The sequence below is a fragment of the Armigeres subalbatus genome, chromosome 3 (assembly GCF_024139115.2).
Source record: "Armigeres subalbatus isolate Guangzhou_Male chromosome 3, GZ_Asu_2, whole genome shotgun sequence".
Classification (NCBI taxonomy): domain Eukaryota; kingdom Metazoa; phylum Arthropoda; class Insecta; order Diptera; family Culicidae; genus Armigeres; species Armigeres subalbatus.
The window spans coordinates 16,104,842-16,127,261 of NC_085141.1; the positions used below are offsets into that span (position 1 = coordinate 16,104,842).

A 22,420-nucleotide genomic window follows, 5' to 3' on the forward strand; every position below is an offset into this window, starting at 1 on the left:
TTTTTCTCGAATTGATTCCGGAAAAGGTACTATTTTTTATACCTAATTATTGAATTTCTAATTTAGCGTAAAAATTTTTTAAAATTAGTTTGAATTCTATTGTCTATACCTTGCCGTGGTAAATTTTTGTGATTCTACTTTTTTATAATGACAGCATTCTTTCGGTTCTCCTAGCCCATGATTGGTTTGATGAGGATTGCTAGGGATTCAAAATGAGCAAGGAATCAATTTTTCTTGGATGCGCTTGCGAAACAAGCGACAAAAGAGAATCAACGACAAAACTTTGTTTTTTCGGAGATAATAATGACGAAGATCCGAAAAAATTTGTCAGAAACAAAAAAGAAGACAATTTTTTTTGTTAACTTTCATACCGTAATTTTGCATTATCTCTACAGCAAATCTCGGTTTTATTCTATCGTAGTTTCTGCTTTTATGCAAATATTCGAGAATCTAACTCTGATTACGAAAATAGCATCGTGTTTTCGGAAATACCAGAACATGCAATGGAAATAATTCTGGTCATATTTTGTTCGGGTTCTGATAAAGACTTGTTGTGAAGTGCGTTTGTCAGTAATAAACTGTGTTGATGACAAAGGGTACAGTATACCCCCGCTGAGCCGACAAATGTATGGCCTGACTATCGAGTTTTCTCTCGTTAATCCGACTGTCAAATCCATTCAAATGAACCAAAACAAAATCACAGCTCAAATTTGAAAACTGACAGCATAATGTGTTTAAATGAAATATTTTGAAAAAAGTGTGTAATAGAATTTTCTACTAAGAAAACTTTATCTATTTTCTGTAAAAAAAAAGAACAGTGCTTTTATTTCCATATTACGCTTTCATATCTAATAAGCAAAAGACAGAGGTATTTATTAAGTATTCGATTGTAAATGATACAAGCATATAAAAGCTTAGTATCTTTTGCCGTATAGTTTAGGCGCTTCCTGTCCTGTAAATGACTAGTTGATCTGCTTATTTTATTTCAAGATGGTAATGCCTTTCGACGAATGATATTCGTCACAACTACTCAAAATTTGTATGGTGAAGACCCGTAATCAAACTGCACAATTTAGTTATTAAAGATAAAGATAATTAGTTCAAGAGTTAGCCTTCCAGCATATTAAGTTTTTGTCGCGAAGAACTAGCAATATTTTATTTAAATCTATATCATGCTGAAAAATTTCAAAAGCGAAGAAAAACGAAATTAGTTTTTTTTTATAATTCATTGTCCTAATTTTATTTTTTTCAATCTTTGTTCTTTACTTGACTCGATTTTTTCCATATCGGAAAATTTTAATTGTAAATTACTTAAATGCCAGTCTTTTCTCTATTTGATTTAAATTGTTTAAAAAGCTGTGTCGGATATAAGGGATTTTTTAATTTAGTAACTTGTCCTCCTTTTTCAACAGAATGTCCTCCTTTTTGTCATGATTTTGGTAAAATGTCCTCCTTTGTGAAAATTCCATATGGTCACCCTATGTCAGTCACATGTGCTGAACCATCAAAGGCGGAAGGCTTTTCTGGAGACTCCCGCTTGCATATAAACCGAAAAAACTCCACAGTTATTGTTGCAGATTGAGAGGTATTGCCATTGTTATGAAATAGATTTTAGAAAAAGTATTCAGCTGCGTGATTTGGTCGAAAGATCATTAAAGATTACCTTTGTATGGATCCCATCCCATTGCCTAATCTATGGCAATGAGAAGGCGGATTCGCTGGAAAAGGTGGGCGCATAGGAAGGTGAAGTTCATGATAAACAAATCTCGAACAACGAGTTTTTCCCATTAGTTCATCAGAGTACTATTCAAAATTGGCAAATGAATTGGTCACATAATGAACTTGGTCGGTGGCTATTTTCCATAGATCCTAAAGTTTCTGTGCTAGCGTGTTTCAGAGGTGAGGACTTAATGTAGGACTATGTAGGTGTGGAGCCGGTTATGATGACATTTTCCCTTACTCAATGAAATTCAAAGTCCCTTGAATTTAGCAAACTGCGTTCCCTCCGTAAGTCGATATCTCCTTAACTCGATATTCTCGAAGTCGAAGTAATTTTCCAATGCATTTTCACCTCGCTAACTCGATGTTGTCAGAAACAGTTACATGCACGATATAGTTAGAAGTTAGAAGTGAAAAGTGATAAGCGAGAAGTGAGAAATGAGAAGTGAGAAATAAGGAATAATAAGTTAGAAGTGAGAAATTCGAAGTGAGAAGTGAAAAATGAGAAGTGAAAAATGAGAAGTGCGAAGTAAGAAGTGAGAATCAAGTGAAAATGAATGAAGTGCGAAGTGAGTAGTGAGAAGTGAAAAGTAAGAAGTGAAAAGAGATAAGTGAGAAATGAGAAGTCAGAAGTGAGATATTAAAAGTTATAAGTGAGAAGTGAGAAGTGAAAAGTGAAAAATGAGAAATAAGAAATAAATAGATACAGGAGAAAAGTGAGAAATTCGAAGTGTGAAGTGAAACGTGAGAAGTGCGAAGTAACACAGTGAGATGTGAGTAGTGGGAAGTGAGAAATGAGAAGTGACAAGTGATAAATTTGAAGAAAGAAATTCGAAGTGCGAAGTAGTAGTGAGAAGTGAAAAGTTAGAAATTAGAAGTGATAAGTGAGAAATGAAAAATCAGAAGAGAGAAATAAGAATTTATATAGTCTTGCAAAATGTCGTGACCATCACCAGATGATCAGAAATGAAAACAAAAACCACCACGCTTTTAAACGATGTTCTTTACTGACAATCACTGCAAGCGCATCGTGACATGTAGAAGCTGACAGGTGAGTACCTCAGGTAAGCGTGATACCCAGATTGACAACCACAAGCTGAGAACCGGTCAGCTATCAAAAGTGCAGGTGAGCACCATTATTGATTGTTTTTTTTTGTCGTTCGATTGGAATGACGTCATTTTTTTTGATTGATGAATCAATAGTTGAATAAACGAAGTTTTTCCAAATTCTATCTAGACTATCATTTGAAAAGGGTCAAACTTTTTTTTGCTACAATGGATATAATCGAAAAACAACCCGAGCAGGAGAAATTGGCTCAATAATACTTAATTCTGTTATTGATACTATACTCTGTATAGTATTTTCTGTATAGTTTTTGGTATTATTTTTTGGGATTTTACCTCTTATGCAAGGCTAAATCATACCAATTTCTGTTATCGAGGTCATCGCTCCTGCTCGGGAACGCATCCTACAAAAAGTTGTGTATGGGTGACTATCGCAAAATCAGTCAAACTTTCTAATAAAAATATTGGAAACAATCGAAACTCGCCCTACAATTTAAAAAATAAAAACTCGATTTGCGAAAAAACGCCCTTTTTAATTTGAATGAAATTGTGTCTCAAGATAGGTGATTATGTTCCCTACCAACCGTCCATACATTGCGAACTGGGCACTTTGGAGGAAAACAAGTTTTTCTAACAAAATCTTTTTCTTGTCGGAATTATTTTCAGGGTATTTTCATCCGAAACCAAACCAATGAAAGCCATCATTCTCAGAACCCATAGCAACTCATTTTGTTATGATATTTTGCCTATTTTAGCAACTAAATATAGTTTTTTTTAGATTAAGAGTAACATTAAAAGGGGTTTATATCTTCAAAAAAATATTATTTTCCCTTATTAGATTATTTAGTTGCGACCAGTTACGACCAAAACATTGTACCCTGCTTGACTGTACAGGAATATTTACTATATGTATGTATGTACATATATGTTGAATCCACTGGCACCCTTTGACACTAAAAAAACAATTCCGACAAGAAAAAGTTTTTGTTAGAAAAATTGTTTTCCCTTAAAAGTGCTAAGCTTGCGATGTATGGACGGTTGGTAGGGAACATAATCACCTATCTTGAGACAAGGCTTCGTCAAAATCAAGAGAAACGTTTTTTTGCAAATTAACTTTTAATTGTTTAAACTGATTTTTTTTAGTTTAGGGATTAATTTAGAGTTTTTCGAAGAAAAATATTAGAAGGTTTAAAGGATTTTGCGATAGTCACCCATACAACACTGTTTTGTAGGATGCTTCGTTTTTTTTATTATATCCATTTGAAAAAATCAAATGGCCTTTTTCAAAAGATAGTCTGGATCAAATTTGGAAAAACTATGTATGTACTTTTCTTTTTACAGCACCTCTTAAAATATTGAACAAAAAGTCAACATAAACAATCAGAACACTTGCATGTTCCCAAAAAGTTCTATTTTGGCTTCATGCATTTTTATTACATTTATAATACAGCAAAAAGCCATTAATTTCCGCTAGATGGATTATTCCATTGCTGACGAGCGTTGATTTCGAACCAAACACCGCATAGGTCAAGTGATCATCACGATAGTCAAGATGACACGGATATGACAATCACAACATCAGGAAAGTTTTCCTATCATTCATGCTGGTGATCACAGGCCAAAGAAGTGAAGACATGGTGAGTGACCCAGCACTAGTTGCTAAAATGTCACTTTCATGGTAATCGTTACACCAAGCATGTGAGATCCACATTTGAGCATCACAATTGAGTACTTGACACATGTCCAGATTTAGTTATTGTCAGGCTTTGCGTGAATTTAACGGTGACACTTTGCAGCATTTTTATAAGTGAGAAGTGAAAAGTGAAAAATGAAAAATATCGAGTAAAGGAGAGTTCACTATAGTAAATGGTAAAAAGTGAGAAGTAAAAAGTAAGAAGTGAGCACTGAAAAGTGAGAAGTAAGAAGTAATAAATGAGAAATTCGAAGTGAGAAGTGAAGAGTGAGATGTCAGGAGTGAAGTGAATGGTAAGGAGTGAAAGAGTAAGTAGGAGTAGTAAGTAGGAGAGTAAGTGCTTTGTGCGGAAATCAAGAAGTCTATTTTTCAATCTGTGAACCAGAAGGATGAATATTCCTCGATTTAAACCAGGACATTTCTTGACGGATTATTAGTATCTCTGAAGAGAGCATACATGAATCTAAAACTAGCTGGTGTTGAAAAAATGTCCTCTCTCATCCAGGACATGCGAATTGAAACTTGGTGAGAGAATTCCATGATATACATATATTTACCAAATTATATTGAAACTATATGATTATATAGCATAAAAAAACATCAGCACCCGATTGAAGCGATTTGGATAGGAAGAGTGGAATCGCCAACTTCCTGTTGTTAACATCTCGTGTATAAAGGGCGGGCTCTTCTCCCCATCTATTGGGTCAATCTGGGAAACGAGGGCTAGATTATATTATTGCATGTACGAACTTTCTTCTGGAAGGAGATTCTCTATTCATTCCGTGGATTCGCATAAGTGTTTCTGCTTATGGAACCACCCCACCCATTTTTGGCACTTCATACAGGAGTTTGATGAAATACAACCAATAGTATAATCATGATCAAATCGTTTGTCAGATATGGCCAGTGCTATCGGCAGGTGCCTTGCTACAATAGATGGTATTATCATCATCATCATCATCAATATTTATTCCTTTCAACTTTCCACTCGTTTTTTTCTTCTTTCTTTCGTTTTCTTCGTTCTTTCTTCTTATTTCTTTCATTCTTATTCTTGCTCTCCCTTTTTTAGTCATCATTGTTCTTCTCTTCCTTCTTCTTACTTCATTCTTCGGCCTTTATTCTTCATTTCTTCTTTTTCCTTTTTCTTTCTTTCTAATTCTTTCTGTTCGATGTTATTTTTCTGCTTTCTTATTTTGTCTTCTTTCTTCTGTATTATATCTCATAATTCACTTCTCACTTCTAAACATCTCGCTTTCTAAATCCCAATTATCATCTCTCACTTCTCATCTCTTTCTTCTGTTTTCCTCACTACTTTCTTCCAACTTCTCACTTCACAGCTAACACATCTCACTTCTCACCATTAAATTGTAACTTCTCATTTCTCATTTACACTACTCACTTTTCACTAATCAATATCGCTATTCACTTCGAACATCTTACTTCTCGCTACACTTCAAAAGGAATCCAATTTTCACTATTCGGCCAAACGGTGTTTGGCCAAACGGTGTTTGATATGGCCCTTTCGTCCAAATAGCATTCTGCCAAATAACCCTAAACCATATTTCTACATGTTATGAAAAGTTTTGATATTTTGGAAAAAAATAAATGTTTTCTCTATCTCGATACCTCCCTAACTCGATGGTCCCTTCAATATCGAGATAGAGAGTGTTCACTGTACAACAGTAAAGCACATGTGAAGATTGGAGAAATCAAGCATCTGAAAGATATTCAATTAGCAAAAAAGAGCTAACCGCTGTGGAGGTTGGTACTCGGATTCTGATGGCTTTTCTGCAAACGTGACCTTTGAGTGGTCTTGCTTTGTGGGGATTATCACGCTTATCTAGAGAGTAGGAGGTTGAGGGTTCTGAGTCCCTCCAATACACGTGGATTCTTTTTCGCAAATTTCATATCCAAAATATGTGCTGTGCACATGCACAGCCAAGATATTTATAAAAAAATGATTTTCGTATGGCAGAGTGGCCGATAAGTACGCAATTAATTGCTCTTTAGAGAAAAAGATCAAATTTTTGATCATTTTGCATGCTTTTGCATGGATTAAAGTGAATTGTCACCATCTTTAAAAACATTTTTTCGGTTTTGAGAGATATTGAAAGTATTGAAAATTTTCCTAAGGGAAAAAGCAATGATTTTTTAATAATTCCGAAATGCAATGTCCGATCGGGCCAATTTTCAATAGCAATCAATGGGATTGCATTCCCCGTTGAATGCAACTTGTTGCGAGTAAATCGGATAATGCTAAGTTTCAAAAAGAGTGTCTACAAAATGTGTACACACACAAACACACACTCACACACACCCCGTCCAAAGCTGTCTAAAGGCGGTCTAGGGCGGTAGAAGGTTAAGTGACCAAACAACTGATGAAGTACAAAGAAAGTCTGGAAAGAATACTGGCGTTGTGATATTTCTGAGAAAGGAAAAGCAATCACAGAGGTATGATGATTGCTACTTTTGTAGATTATTGTACATGATTCTCCAAGGAAATCTGTTGGCGAAAATTAAGTAATGACGCTCATCATTAAAACAGTTAACTTTATCGAGTTTGGTGGATAGAATCTCATCATAACGTATATGTAATGTACTCATTAATCGAAGCGATCAATTGACAGCGCGACGAATGGTTATCTGGTTCAAAAAATCCGCTGAATGAAAAATAAAAATCTACCTTAAATAGCATAGAAAAAAAATGCACGACGGTGTGCTTAAGAAATTGCGAAATGAAACATGTTTTCGAGCAATTCCAATGAATTACCTTCCCAACTAATCTGATTCTTCTCCAGTGGCACTCATGGAGATGCAGAGGATTCCTCAATATTCTGCAACAGTGAGTGTAGAACTTATTTTCCTAGCCGGCATTGTTATTGGTCTTGAACAAAAGAAATTCTAAAGCATGTACTGTGACAAATAACTTTTTAGCACTTTCTAGTCTCAAGAAAACTATTCATTTGACGTTGTTTCTCGGCAAATCGCGACTAACAATTACGATGTGTACAGTCAATCAAGCTAAGCTAAGATAAACTAATAAAATGATGTTTTGTTTCTCACTGTACTGTCTACTCGTCCTAAAAATAAAACTATTAATTGTTTTGAGAATATTTAAAAAGTAATGTAAATATATTATAGTAAAATAGCGTTGGGTCAATGAACGGACTAAAAACTGTTGATAAAAAATTAAAATATATTTCAGGAGATCAAAAATACAAACTCTTTGTGAAACATCTGTTGAATAACGTCAAATCTTTTAGTCTAAGAAGTGGGCGGAAACTTCACAGAAGATATTTTTATCAGTAAATTCCGGTAGAGTTCGGTTTCTAGTACTGAATTTATGGGTGGAGAATTGTATAAGAATTGAATTCAAGGAGATTGTGTTTTAACCGTATGGTATCAAGAATTTAGTCCAATATATGAGAAAGGCACCGTTAATCAGGGTTTTTATTTGGCACTGTTATAAATGAAGATGTTCTGATTCTATGGGCATAACATTGTACAAAATATGCATCCTATAGCAATACAAGTCCAGATGCAGCTCATTAATAGATGTCTTTAGTGATTTTGTTTCTGATCCGATGCTTCTGAAAATTTCAATGTTTTAAATCTATGGCACAGAGGAAAAGATGGATTCTTTACAAAAGTGGTCCAATCGAATATTAAAAGCTACTAAAATGTATGACAGCCCTGCTGTACGGTGTCAATGTACGTTGCAAGCTCGTATGGTGTCGAGCAATGTTACCTGCTCGACAAAGGTGAAACCCAATCGAACGCACATCTATTTAGCGTCAACCGCTTTGATGTAATCCTTCAATATCTATTTCTGTTAGCAACAAAACTACAAAATATGCAAACATGAAAAAATCTTGTTGCTCAAGATTAGATTCACTCGCTAACCTTCTGCAAGCGTAACCCCCTACACCCATTTATCATCATTAGCAAAAGTAAATGATTAACGATCAAACACTCCATTCAACCCTTCCTGTCCAATGCCATTCGATCGTTCCCTTCCGCTTGAAGAGTGAAAAGGTACCCAGAAGCACCGAGGCCAGATCCCATATCCCGAAGGAACAACAAGACGAGTGTATCCATTTCCTTTCCACCAAACAATGTGCACACTACAATCGACCTTCTTCTGCTGATATTCAGTGTCGTTGGTTGTCCTCGCCTCGTTGTCGACTGTCGTCATCCTCACTTACCGACAAACGGCAACAAGAAAAAGCTCAAACGAAAATATTGACACAATCATAACAAAATGCAAATATTGGCAAATAACCCATCGAGAGAAGCCGAACATGGTCTCATCTCATTCCTTGAGCCGGGGGGTCGAAAGTCACGGCAGGAGCGGCGCCGCAAACTGCATCCCGCAATTCGCACAGAAGAAACGAAAAACGAGAAAACAACGCCGCAAATCCTTTGTCAAATCCATCCATCCATCGACAGGAAGCACACCCGGGCAAACAAAGCGCATCAATTATTTGAAGAGTATTGACACCATCGAGGTATTATCCTTTGTTATCCTGCTCAGGCATCGTGTCGTCGGTATAGCTCTGGGTAGGTCGTTGTTGGTAGGAAGGTACTCAAAGGACGGCCGGTTTCGCAACCCCATAATGATGCAAATGATACCATAATGACACTTGTAGTCGATTCCCTGTGCCTCGTCGGTTCGGAGACGCACACACTTCACTCGTCAATAAATAATCAATTGCGAAACCTCCGAGATCCGCCAGTTGAATCCATGCGGGGACAATACAGCCAAGCGAACGTGGAACGCGCTAACGAGGTTTATGGTAAATCCACTGACTGCATGGGCTGCGGATTCGTCGAAACCGGGTGATGCGATTTTTTTGTTCCCCTAGTTTTTTTACTTTTACTTTTGCAGGAAAGGAAGGATCAACCGATGGAACCCTTCTCCGAACATTACTTTCGGAATGGCACTTTGCATACGTGCATGTGAATTGATAAGTAAATGTACGGTAGCTCATAGGAATGGAGTTACCAACCAAAACATGGTGAAATGTCCAAAATGCAATGTTGAAATTACATTTGGAAGATAATAGTAGTTTGTGCAACAAGTTGCAAAAAGATGATTTTTTCAGCACGAGTTGTACGTTTATCCAACGAGGCTTGCCGAGTTGGATAAATACTACGAGTGCTGAAAAATCGAGTTTTGCAATGAGTTGCACACGCTATTTTTTGCAATGACGAAAATGGACTTTAATTTGATAAATCTGTACCAAAATTGTACAGTCTAATTTACTCCACATGATCATTCTTGCCAATAAATTATGTTGATGCGGAGAACAATCAGATTTTATGTTACCGTGCCACATTGCATAGCTCGATAAGCCGTGAAGCGATAAATGTACTTGACTTTGGAAATTTTTGATGTCGTATCCACCAAACTATTTAATTTATTACGGGGCGCATAGAATACACTATTTGAGCACTTACCGAAGTGAATTAGCTTAGCAAAATGGAGTTATGTAACTACTGTTCTGATGTTGGTTTTTCATTATAGCACCCAAATGAGTGTTATAATGAATATTATGCAACCCATTTGAGTTGCATAATGTTCATTAAAGCACCCATTTCGTTGGTATGAAAAAGTAGGCCGTTTTATCACTCAAAGACAAACTGTAAACCAGATATTATGATCAGGAATTGCAAAAAACACTTTTTGTCGGGTAAAATATGATTTTCAGTTGTAAAAATCAATGCCCTAAAAACACGAGTTTTATTTTATTCAATTTTTTATTTGTAATCTGCGTTGCTGGTCACTCTAAGCTACCTTAGATTTTTTGCTTGCATCCTCAGCTATCAGTTCGTGCGTGTATGGTCGATCGAAGAGTGGTGAAAATTGCAAAAACCACCGAACATCCCTCTTGTGTTGCAAAACGACATTCGGTTCGGTTTAGGGTTACTTGATTTTCTTTCCCAGTGCGGCTGCAATGTTTCCCCATTGGAATGCAACCCTAATAGACGTTTGATCTGCGGACTGCCCGTGGGATTCGATCCATCGGAAGGCGATGTGTGGTGACAGTAGGTATTTAACGGCTTTCGGCGGCGGCGGCGTTGTCATGTGAAGCAGCACTCGAACGGTGACGACGACCAGGACTACGGTGATAGTGATACTGTTGAACGAGAAGAGGAGACTTGCAAATTTGCATATTAAATCCGCTTTATTATGCTGTGCAACATAATGAAAACTGATAGCGTTGTTTGGGTCGCCGGGCGTAAGGGGATTCAACAGATTGCGGTTGTTCGATTGATTTGGCAGGAGTTATTGATGGGATGAGAATCAGGATTCGGGAATGGTTCCTGGAGTGTTTGGTTGTAGGATTATTGGATCATATTTTTCGTTTATATATTGTTCTTTGATTAGGCTGACCATACGTACCGTATTTAACGGGACAGTCCCGTTTTTCAGACCTTATCGGGCTGTCCCGTCGTAATCTAAAAAAATCTCAATTTGTCCCGTTTTTTCATCGATTTGCCCAAAGAGCTCCAATATATTATTCAAACGAATTCAATATTGCCTAAAATCTAAAACCAAAACTCAAAAAAGTTTGAGATGTTATTGGTGTTGCTTTCAAAAGAATCCTATCTATGTCGTTTTGGATTTTGCATGGATTGACTTTTCTTTTTTTTTTTAATTTGCTTTAGAAGAAGAGGCCCCAAAACGCCCCCCGAGACAAAACGCCTTTTGTGGTTTTCCTAATATTTACCGTCATTAAGATGGATGTAACAAAACTAGATCTAAAATTATGTAGGTTAGGCGAAAAAAGTTTCAAAATAGTGTATGGAAAGGTCGGAAAAACCGAAAATTTCCACATTTTGAAGAAACATCTAACATTTTGGCGAAGCAAAACGCCCTAGTGGCACTAACCTACAATGTACTTGCGTCTCCACGCACTATCCATACCAGAATGCTGATTCGCCGACGCGTGGTGCTTTGTTCCCTAGGAGCTGCCAGCTAAAAGGCGTTTTGCCTCATGAGTTTTCCGGCAACAGAATATCACCACTTTTTTTAAATGTGGATATTATCAATATGATTGAGATTTTTGACAATTTCTGAATGGCATCAACTAGCTATCTTGTTTAACTGTTGCCTAATGTAAATTGCCTAATGAATAGCATTACAAATAGGACAATAAAGCTTATCTAGAGCATTTCCCCCGCTTCCCCTACCACATATTTTTCAATCGTTTCAATCATTCGAAATGAATCGAAACATTAAGAATCATTCAAACTTTTTTTTGAATAATTCTGAATATTTCGAAATTATCCACTGTAAAGAAACGACGACATTAAAAAATTAGTTTATAAATCAGCTGACCAAAATCGAGTTTAAGGCAAACCGAGGGAAACTTTGTTCGGATATCGGTCCTCACGTACTTTAAGGCTACAAGGCACTACAGATCAGGAGCTAGTCGGAAATTTTCTCTTCTATATGTGTCCACGGGATCTAATTGATTCCGTTGTAGAAAATAGAATTTCGGCCTGATTTAAAATATAATGCGGCGGAAATCTTCAAGAGTCTGAGCTGTAAGCCTACAAATTAGCCAGCATTTATTTTGTTGTATGAGTTCCGTCTTTTCGGAAGCAATGGACAACGCCAACCATATTTATGAAAACAATTAAAATTACATTTTATTAATGTTCTTTCCTTGTTGAGATTCTTGTTATTCTTTTGCGCAGATTTTCCCTCATTTATATTCATTAAAAAGTGTTTAAGCACAGGAAATCAATAATCTCACTATTGTTTTTTTTTTAATTTGTTTTTTTGACATATTTTTCTTCTTATTTTTTATCTCTCTAATGCCCAGGCCGGCTTTAGAGAGTGCTTTGACTATTTTTTTTTGTTATTTTCAATTGTTCAGGGTTGGAAAAGTCTCTTATATTGGTCAGTAATAAAGTCCTCAATGCGTGTTTAAGAGTAAATTAAAATAAAATAACAAAATTCCACAATTTTTTAAAAATATTTTAAAAAATGCGTAATTATTTCTCGCTACTACAAAAATTTCGTTTTTAAAAGGGGCGCGGACAAAAAAACGAAGAAACAAATTTCGTTTCTTCGTGTTTTTGTCCGCGCCCCTTCGAAAAGCGAAATATTTGTAGTTTGATATTTATCCACAACTAACTTAATAAAATAGAGGTTATGGTGGTGAATGATCCACTCTAAAATTTTTCACTAACTTCTTACACGGAAAATGAAAATTAGGCGCATAAATTTTGAAATTTCCACAGCTTTTGAATTTGGTCAAAAGTGGTTTATGACATGTCCCGTTTTGCAAGCAAGTGTGTCCCGTTTTTGCATCGAAGTGATCTGGTCAGCCTATCTTTGATATTATAAATTATGCTTCAATTGAATAGTGATATTGCCCTGATCACATTTTTTTGGATTCGTATAACATTTCTTAGAAAAACAGCAAACTTCGTAAATTTCGCCTAATTTCATATCTAATTATGGTTGAACATGAAAGGAGTGGCGATTGACGTACATTTACGCCTATTCTTAAATTTACACGACTCCATGAGTATTGTACGACAATGATGGTTTCCACTGTGTTTTTTCACGTTTTGTACCTTTATTAAGGAGACTTTTAGCCCTAGGCTGGCTCGTCTCCGGGTTTCCGCTGTGGTGCTTTGTATTGCCGTTTTCAGGACATCGGAGCACATTCATATAGGATGCGATGGTAAGGAAAAACTTCAACAAGAGGTTAGCTGATTTCGGTAAGTTACCAAACTCATTTGGTTGTTTTTTTTTTATGTACGATGGAACATGTTGCTCCAGTTCAATTCGTGCGACTCAAATGCCGTTCGGTGTTCCAGGAAAATACGTTTTCCAAAGCTCGCGAAAAACTGATTTAGCGTTCCCGAACTTCTTCACGTGATCCGTTACATCAACATTCGGCATATCAGGAGGCAAATCGTGCCCTCTTTCCCTCGTTGCATTGTCTTCTAAAAAGACCGAGATGAGCAATTGTTTATCCTCCGCAATCATCGAATGTTTAAGGTTATGAGTCGTGATTGGCCGAGAAACAACAAATATTGCACAGCTCACCAATTGAATAGCTTTCTCGGGATTATAATTTTTTAATTCAAGACCAATAACGATGCCGGCCACGACCTCACAGTCAATTAGGATAAGGAGAGGAAAATTCCCTGGCAGCACACATGTCTCACATAGGTTACTGCATCTCCTATGTGACCAGATTTAGTCACAATGAAGTTGCTGCAACCATTTTAGTCTGATTTGTGCTGCTCTGGTTAGTTCGACACCCATTACTACAAGAGACCGAGGAATCCTCTGCATCTTCATGAGCGCACTGGAAAGGAATAGTATGTGAGTTGGGAAGGAAAGATATTGGGAATCGCCTTGGTAATTGACTAATTATTTCTTTCGATCGACGCCATATTCATAATGATACAAAAACGAAGACTAATTCAATATCTTAACTACTTCGCGACAACTAAAACACGCACTGCACTCGCTTGCTCCATGACTACTGCAAACTATTCATGATCACGCTTGTTTCGACCGGAGAAAAGCGCAATACATGCACTTGAGCCACAAAAACTGAACACCAAATAGATATTTAACTATTTTCGCGGCGACCAAACACGCACTGCACTTACTTGTTCGATAGCCACTGCAAACTCTATGAAGCTCTAGATTTTTCACTGTCGATAAATCCACATTGATTTGCTGGACAAGGAATTTATGCACTTCGGCTGCACTTGTTCGAACTGGCAATACGCTGAAATCAACGACCAGAGTATTTTTGCGAATAGTATCCATTGTTGGATAAGAATTGTACGACTGAACGCGAAGGCAACGGAAAAAAAATGTAACCGAATCGATCGGGCACTAACTGATAACTGAGTTCAAGGATTTCAAATTTTCATTGATTCTCAGATTAAAATTGTAAAATTTTAAAAATTGTAAAATTTTAAAAATTGTAAAATTTTAAAAATTTTAAATTTCTAAATTCTTAAATTTTTTAAATTTTTAAATTTAAAATTTTTAAACCTGTAAATCTTTAAATCTTAAATTTCTAAATTTTAAAATTTTAAAATTTTAGAATTTTAAAATTTTGAAGTTATGAAATTTTGAAATTTTGAAATTTTGAAATTTTGAAATTTTGAAATTTTGAAATTTTGAAATTTGGAAATATGGAAATTTTGAAGTTTTGAAATTTTAAAATTTTGAAATTTTAAAATTTTAAAATTTTGAAATTTTGAAATTTTGAAATTTTGAAATTTTGAAATTTTGGAAATTTAAAATTTTTAAACTGTGAAATTGAAATTTTGAAATTTTGAAATATTGAAATTTTGAAATTTTGAAATTTTGAAATTTTGAAATTTTGAAATTTTGAAATTTTGAAATTTTGAAATTTTGAAATTTTGAAATTTTGAAATTTTGAAATTTTGAAATTTTGAAATTTTGAAATTTTGAAATTTTGAAATTTTGAAATTTTGAAATTTTGAAATTTTGAAATTTTGAAATTTTGAAATTTTGAAATTTTGAAATTTTGAAATTTTGAAATTTTGAAATTTTGAAATTTTGAAATTTTGAAATTTTGAAATTTTGAAATTTTGAAATTTTGAAATTTTGAAATCAAGAAATTTTGAAACTTTGAAATTTTGAAATTTTAAAATTTTGAAATTTTGAATTTTTGAAATTTTGAAATTTTGAAATTTTGAAATTTTGAAATTTTGAAATTTTTCAATTTTTCAATTTTTCAATTTTTAAATTTTAAAAATTTTAAATTTTTAAATTTTTCAATTTTTAAATTTTTAAATTTTTAAATTTTTAAATTTTTAAATTTTTAAATTTTTAAATTTTTAAATTTTTATTTTTTAACTTTTAAATTTTAAATTTTTAGGCCTTTAAATTTTTAAATTCTTAAATTTTTAATTTCTAAATTTTTAAATTTTAAATTTTCAAATTTTTATTTTTAAATTTTTAAACTTTTAAATTTTTAAGTTTATAAAGTTTTAAATTTTAAAATTTTTAAATCTCTAATTTTTTAAGTTTATAAAGTTTTAAAATTTTAAATCTCTAAATTTTTGAATTTTAATTTTTAAATTTTAAATTTTTAAATTATCAAATTTTTAAGTTTTCAAATTTTTAAATTTTTAAATTTTTAAATTTTTAAATTTAATAATTTTTAAATTTTTAAATTTTTAAATTTTTAAGTTTATAAAGTTTTAAAATTTTAAATTTTTAAATCTCTAAATTTTTAAGTTTATAAAGTTTTAAAATGTTAAATCTCTAAATTTTAGAATTTTTAAATTTTTAAATTTTTAAATTTTTAAAATTTTGAATTTTTGAATTTTTAAGTTTTTAAATTTTTAAATTTTTAAATTTTTAAATTTTTAAATTTTAAAATTTTAAAATTTTAAAATTTTAAAATTTTGAAATTTTGAAATTTTGAAATTTTGAAATTTTGAAATTTTGAAATTTTGAAATTTTGAAATTTTGAAATTTTGAAATTTTGAAATTTTGAAATTTCGAAATTTCGAAATTTTGAAATTTTGAAATTTTGAAATTTTGAAATTTCGAAATTTTGAAATTTCGAAATTTTGAAATTTTTCAATTTTTTTAAATTATTAAAAATTTTAAATTTTTAAATTTTTAAAAAATTTTAAATTTTTAAATTAATAAATTTTTTAATTTTTAATTTTTTAAATTTTTAAATTTTAAATTTTAAATTTTAAATTTTTAAATTTTTAAATTTTAAATTTTACATTTTAAATTTTAAATTTTAAATTTTTAAATTTTAAATTTTAAATTTTAAATTTTTAAATTTTAAATTTTAAATTTTAAATTTTTAAATTTTAAATTTTAAATTTTAAATTTTAAATTTTAAATTTTTAAATTTTAAATTTTTAAATTTTAAATTTTAAATTTTAAATTTTTAAATTTTAAATTTTAAATTTTAAATTTTAAATTTTAAATTTTTAAATTTTAAATTTTATATTTTAAATTTTTAAATTTTAAATTTTAAATTTTGAAATTTTGAATTTTGAAATTTTGAAATTTTTAAATTTTTAAATTATTAAAAATTTTAAATTTTTAAATTTTTAAAAATTTTTAAATTTTTAAAATTTTTTAAACTTTAAAATTAATAAATTTTTTAAATTTTGAAATTTTTAAAGTTTTAAATTTTTAATTTTGTAAATTTTAAAATTTTTAAATTTTAAAATTTGAAAATTTTTAAATTTTTGAAACTTCAAATTTTTAAATTTTTTAAAAGTTTAAAATTTTCATTTTTTTTTAAATTTTCGAATTTTTAAATTTTTTAATTTTTAAACTTTTAAATTTTTAATATTTTAAATTTTTAAATTTGTTGATTTTTAAACTTTTAAATTTTTAAATTTTTAAATTTTTAAATTTTTAAATTTTTAAATTTTTAAATTTTTAAATTTTTAAATTTTTAAATTTTTAAATTTTTGAATTTTTAAATTTTTAAATCAATAAATCTTTAAATCTCCAATAATTTAAATCTTTAAATCTTAAATTTTAAAATTTTAAAATTTTCTTTAAATTTTTAAATTTTTAAATTTTTAAATTTTTAAATTTTAAATTTTTAAATTTTTAAACTTTCAAATTTTTAAATTTTAAATTTTTAAATTTGTAAATTTTTAAATTTTAAATTTTTAAATTTTAAATTTTTAAATTTTAAATTTTAAATTTTAAATTTTAAAATTTAGAAATTTTTATATTTAAAATTTTAAAATCGTAGAATTTTTAAATTTTAAAGATTGTAAATTTTAAATTTTAAATTTTGAAATTTTCAAATTTTTCAATTTGCAAATTTTTAAATTTTTCAATTTAAACTTTAATTTTTATATTTTAAATTTCTAAATTTGTTGATTTTTAATTTTTTAAATTTCTAATTTTTTCAAATTTTTAAATTTTTAAGTTTTTAAATTTTTAAATTTTTTTATTTTTAAATTTTTAAATTTTTAAATTTTTAAATTTTTAAATTTTTAAATTTTTAAATTTTTAAATTTTTAAACTTTTAAATTTTTAAATTTTTAAATTTTTAAATTTTTAAATTTTTAAATTTTTAAATTTTTAAATTTTTAAATTTTTAAATTTTTAAATTTTTAAATTTTTAAATTTTTAAAATTTTTGAGTTTTTAATTTTGAAATTTTGAAATTTTTAAATTTTAAAATTTTTAAAAATTTAAAATTTTAAATTTTCAAAAAATTTTAAATTTTTAAAATTTTTAAACTTTAAAATTAATAAATTTTTAATTTTTAAATTTTTAAATCTTAAATTTTTAAAATCTTTAAATTTTTAAAATTTAAATTTTTGAATTTTTAAATTTTAAATTTTAAATTTTAAATTTTTAAATTTTTAAATTTTTAAATCAATAAATCTTTAAATCTTTAAATCTTAAATTTTAAAATTTTCTTTAAATTTTTAAATTTTTAAATTTTTAAATTTTTAAATTTTTAAATTTTTAAATTTTTAAATTTTTAAATTTTTAAATTTTTAAATTTTTAAATTTTTAAATTTTTAAATTTTTAAATTTTTAAATTTTAAATTTTAAATTTTTAATTTTTAAATTTTAAATTTTTAAACTTTTAAATTTTAATATTTTAAATTTTTAAGTTTGTAGATTTTTAAACTTTTAAATTTTAAAATTTTAAATTTTTAAATTTTTTAATTTTTAAGTTTAAATTTTAATTTTAAATTTAAAAAAATTTTAATTTTTCATTTTTTAAATTTTTAATTTTTTAAATTTTTAAATTTTGAAATTTTTAAATTTCTAAATTTTAAATTTTTAAATTTATTTTTTTTTTAATTTTTAAATTTTTTATTTTTAAATTTTTTATTTTTAAATTTTTAAATTTTTAAATTTTTAAATTTTTAAATTTTTAAATTTTTAAATTTTTAAATTTTTAAATTTTAAAATTTTAAATTTTTTAAATTTTAATATTTTTGAATTTTTAAATTTTTAGATTTTTAAATTTTTAAATTTTTAAATTTTTAAATTTTTAAATTTTTAAATTTTTAAATTTTTAAATTTTTAAACTTTTAAATTTTTAAATTGAAAGGGTGTTTTTCGACTGGATGGGATGTACTGTTCGGAGGATGGCTTTCTCAGTCTGAAGTACCTACCGTGAATGAAAAATCCATTCTCAACACTACACATGTCCAACTACCAACAGAAACCAGCACCCTACTCAGTCTTGGACCAAAATTCGCTATTCCAACAGATGTCACGATTCCGAGAAACCTTTTCCATATCATCGCCGACGTCGAATCAATCCTTAACACCTCACCATACAAGACCGTTCGAGATTACACCAGATGTAAAATAACAACCGCCATACAAAACCACATCTCGAGGACACGATCAAAACAGATGGAAAGTCCATTAGAAAAATTCTGCAAACATGCTGTTACTACAACAAGGAAGTTTTTGGAAGAACACCGTGATATTGTGGTCGTCGAATCAGATAAGGGAAAACGTATGGTAGTGATGTGTATGGAGGATTATGAACGTAAAATGACACTCCTACTAACCGACTCCACCTACAAGACACTACCCAAGGATCCAACTCAATCAACACAGCGACACAACAATGCCTTAGTAAAACGATTGAATAATCTAAACCTGATAGATCAAACAACAGCCAATCGATTAAACAGCTCAACAGCCACGTGTCCACGCATTTATGGCCAACCTAAAGCGCATAAAGAAGGAATACCACTACGACCAGTGGTCCCGAACATTAACGCACCAACATACCAACTCTCTAAGTTCATCGCTACAATTCTATCAAACAGCTTCCATAGTAACTATAACATCACTGACAGCTTTATGTTTGTTCAATACATCAAGGCTGTCACTTTACCAGCCGGTTATGTCCTGGTATCCTTTGATGTCGTGTCGTTATTCACGAACATCCCAAAGGACCTAGTGATGCATGACATCATTATGAACTGGGACCAACTCGGAAAGACAACTAACATCTGTTTGGACATTTTCCTCGAATTAGTATCTTTTTGCCTAGACAATAGCTACTTTCAATTTCGAGACAAGTATTATCAACAAACGTTTGGAACAGCTATGGGCAGTCCTCTCGCCTATACTGGCAGAGCTGGTTATGGAAACACTACTGCGGACTGTGACAAAGAGACTGAAATTTCCCATTCCAGTTCTCAAAAATACGTGGATGATCTCATCCTGGCATTACCACCGACCAAATTGAAAATACCGTCCAAATATTCAATAGTTACAATCAGCACATTCAGTTTACTGTAGAAAAAGAAGTTGACAGTAAACTACCGTTCCTAGACACATTACTAATACGAAACAACGACCAAACCATATCCACCCGTTGGTATGCTAAGCCCATCTCGTCTGGAAGACTCCTCAATTACCACTCGTTTCATCCCATCACAATGAAGATCAACGTTGCAGAAAATTTCGCGAAGAGAGTTATGACCCTAACAACAGATCCATCGACACAAAAAGGTTCCAACACCATCTTCCAACAACTACGCCAGAACAACTATCCATCTGCCCTCATCAATAGACTTATCAACCGAGTCAAATCTACCATGGTCAACCTACAACCTAATAATCGACAGCATAACCATAGCCACACAGATGACACCACCGACACAACACCGCAACTGGAATCTCCAACCAACATACCACCCACCATCCCTCAGCAAAACAACATTCTGCAGCCAACAGCAACCCGTCTAGAATATAGAAGCATTCCATACATCGCACACCTTAGTCCAACCATAGCCAGCATCCTGAAAAATGATTACAAAAATGTTAAAATCGCTTACAAAACACTTTGTAAAACCCAAAACATCCTACGACCAGTCAAAGATTCCGTTGATGTTCTCGACCAATGCAATGTTATTTACAGTCTATCATGCGAAGACTGCCAAAAAACATACATTGGTATGACGAGAAATCAGCTCAAAACACGTATTAGTGGACACAAAAGCAATATAAACGAACACTTAAAATCAGTCCAAAACAGCAACACACATACAGAAGAAGATTTAGTATCGGGTGCCAAAACAGCTCTTATGAAACATGTCATTGAAGAAAAACATACGTTCAACCTAACACATCCCAAAATTCTAGATAAGACCAACAGATCATCATCTCTCCCCGTATTAGAAATGTGTCATATTTCCTACAACACCAATACTGTTAACCATCGTACAGATGTGCAAGGTCTCAGTACCACTTACGCTGGCCTGTTGCACACTATACAAAAGTCGACATTAAGAAGAACACTCACACATCCGAACAATATCAATATGCCAAATGTTGCATGCAACTATGATCAAATTACCCAAAATAATGATCACGACACACAGCTATCAACGATAACCATTACCCATTATTAATGTGCCTACCATTTTGAAATAGCAGTTACAGTTGTTGTATGTTAACAAACAAACGCAGTTTTAAACCATTTTTCCAAAAATTACAAATAGTAAGTTACATAATTTACTACATTTCAAATTGTAATCACAGATTAACTCAATATTCAGGCAAGCATGAAAAGCACCCTATCTACCACTGATCGAACGTGGTTAACAATAATTTACGATAGACGATAGACTATAGTGAGTTCAACATTTATGTTTTATCTTATATGTATTCATGTTATATGTTAAATGTAATTACATGTTTTAGCGACCCTTGAAAAAGGCCACAACCCATCGGCCGAAACGTCGGGCAAGTAACTAAACCATCGTTTTGATACTTCAGACTGAGAAAGTCATCCTCCGAACATTAAATTTTTAAATTTTTAAATCAATAAATCTTTAAATCTGCAGTAATTTAAATCTTTAAATCTTAAATTTTTAAATTTTTAAATTTTTAAATTTTTAAATTTTTAAATTTTTAAATTTTTAATTTTTTAAATTTTTAAATTTTTAAACTTTTAAATTTTTAATATTTTAAATTTTTAAATTTGTTGATTTTTTAACTTTAAATTTTTAAATTTTTAAATTTTAAATTTTTAAATCTTTAAATTTTTAAATTTTTAAAACTATAAATATTTATATTTTTATATTTTTAAATTTTTAAATTTTTAAATGTTTAAATTTTTAATTTTTTAAATTATTAATTTTTTAAATTTTAAAATTTCAAAATTTTTAAATTTAAAATTTCTAAATTTATAAATTTAAAAAATTTTAAATTTTTAAATTAATAAATTTTTGAATTTTTAAATTTTAAAGCTTAAAATTTTTAAATTTTTAAATTTTTAAATCAATAAATCTTTAAATCTCCAATAATTTAAATCTTTAAATCTTAAATTTTAAAATTTTAAAATTTTTAAATCTTTGGATTTTAAAATTTTAAATTTTAAAATTTGAAATTTTTAAATTTTAAATTTTTATATTTTTAAATTTTCCAAATTTTCAAATTTTTAAATTTTCAAGTTGTTTAATTTTTAAATTTTTAAACTTTTAAATTTTTAAATTTTTAAATTTTTAAATTTTTAAATTTTTAAATTTTTAAATTTTTAAATTTTTATATTTTTAAATTTTTAAATTTTTAAATTTTTAAATTTTGGAATTTTGAAATTTTGAAATTTTGAAATTTTTAAATTTTAAAATTTTAAAATTTTTAAATTTTTAAAAATTTTTAAATTTTTAAAATTTTTTAAACTTTAAAATTAATAAATTTTTTAAATTTTTAAATTTTTAAATTTTTAAATTTTTAAATTTTTAAATTTTTAAATTTTTAAATTTTTAAATTTTTAAATTTTTAAATTTTTAAATTTTTAAATTTTTAAATTTTTAAATTTTTAAATTTTTAAATTTTTAATTTTTTAAATTTTTAAATTTTTAAATTTTTAAATTTTTAATATTTTAAATTTTTAAATTTTTTGATTTTTAAATTTTTAAATTTTTAAATTTTTAA

At 29.7% G+C, this 22,420-nt stretch overlaps 1 protein-coding gene across 1 annotated transcript; it reads left to right on the top strand.

The window, feature by feature from the left end:
* The first annotated feature begins 9,113 nt into the window (after nt 1-9,113).
* LOC134221495 (uncharacterized) lies at nt 9,114-19,777 on the top strand. Its single transcript, XM_062700690.1, has 2 exons — nt 9,114-9,273; nt 18,678-19,777. Exons 1-2 carry the CDS (start codon nt 9,114-9,116, stop codon nt 19,775-19,777), a joined length of 1,260 nt encoding a protein of 419 aa, XP_062556674.1.
* Nucleotides 19,778-22,420: the final 2,643 nt, after the last annotated feature.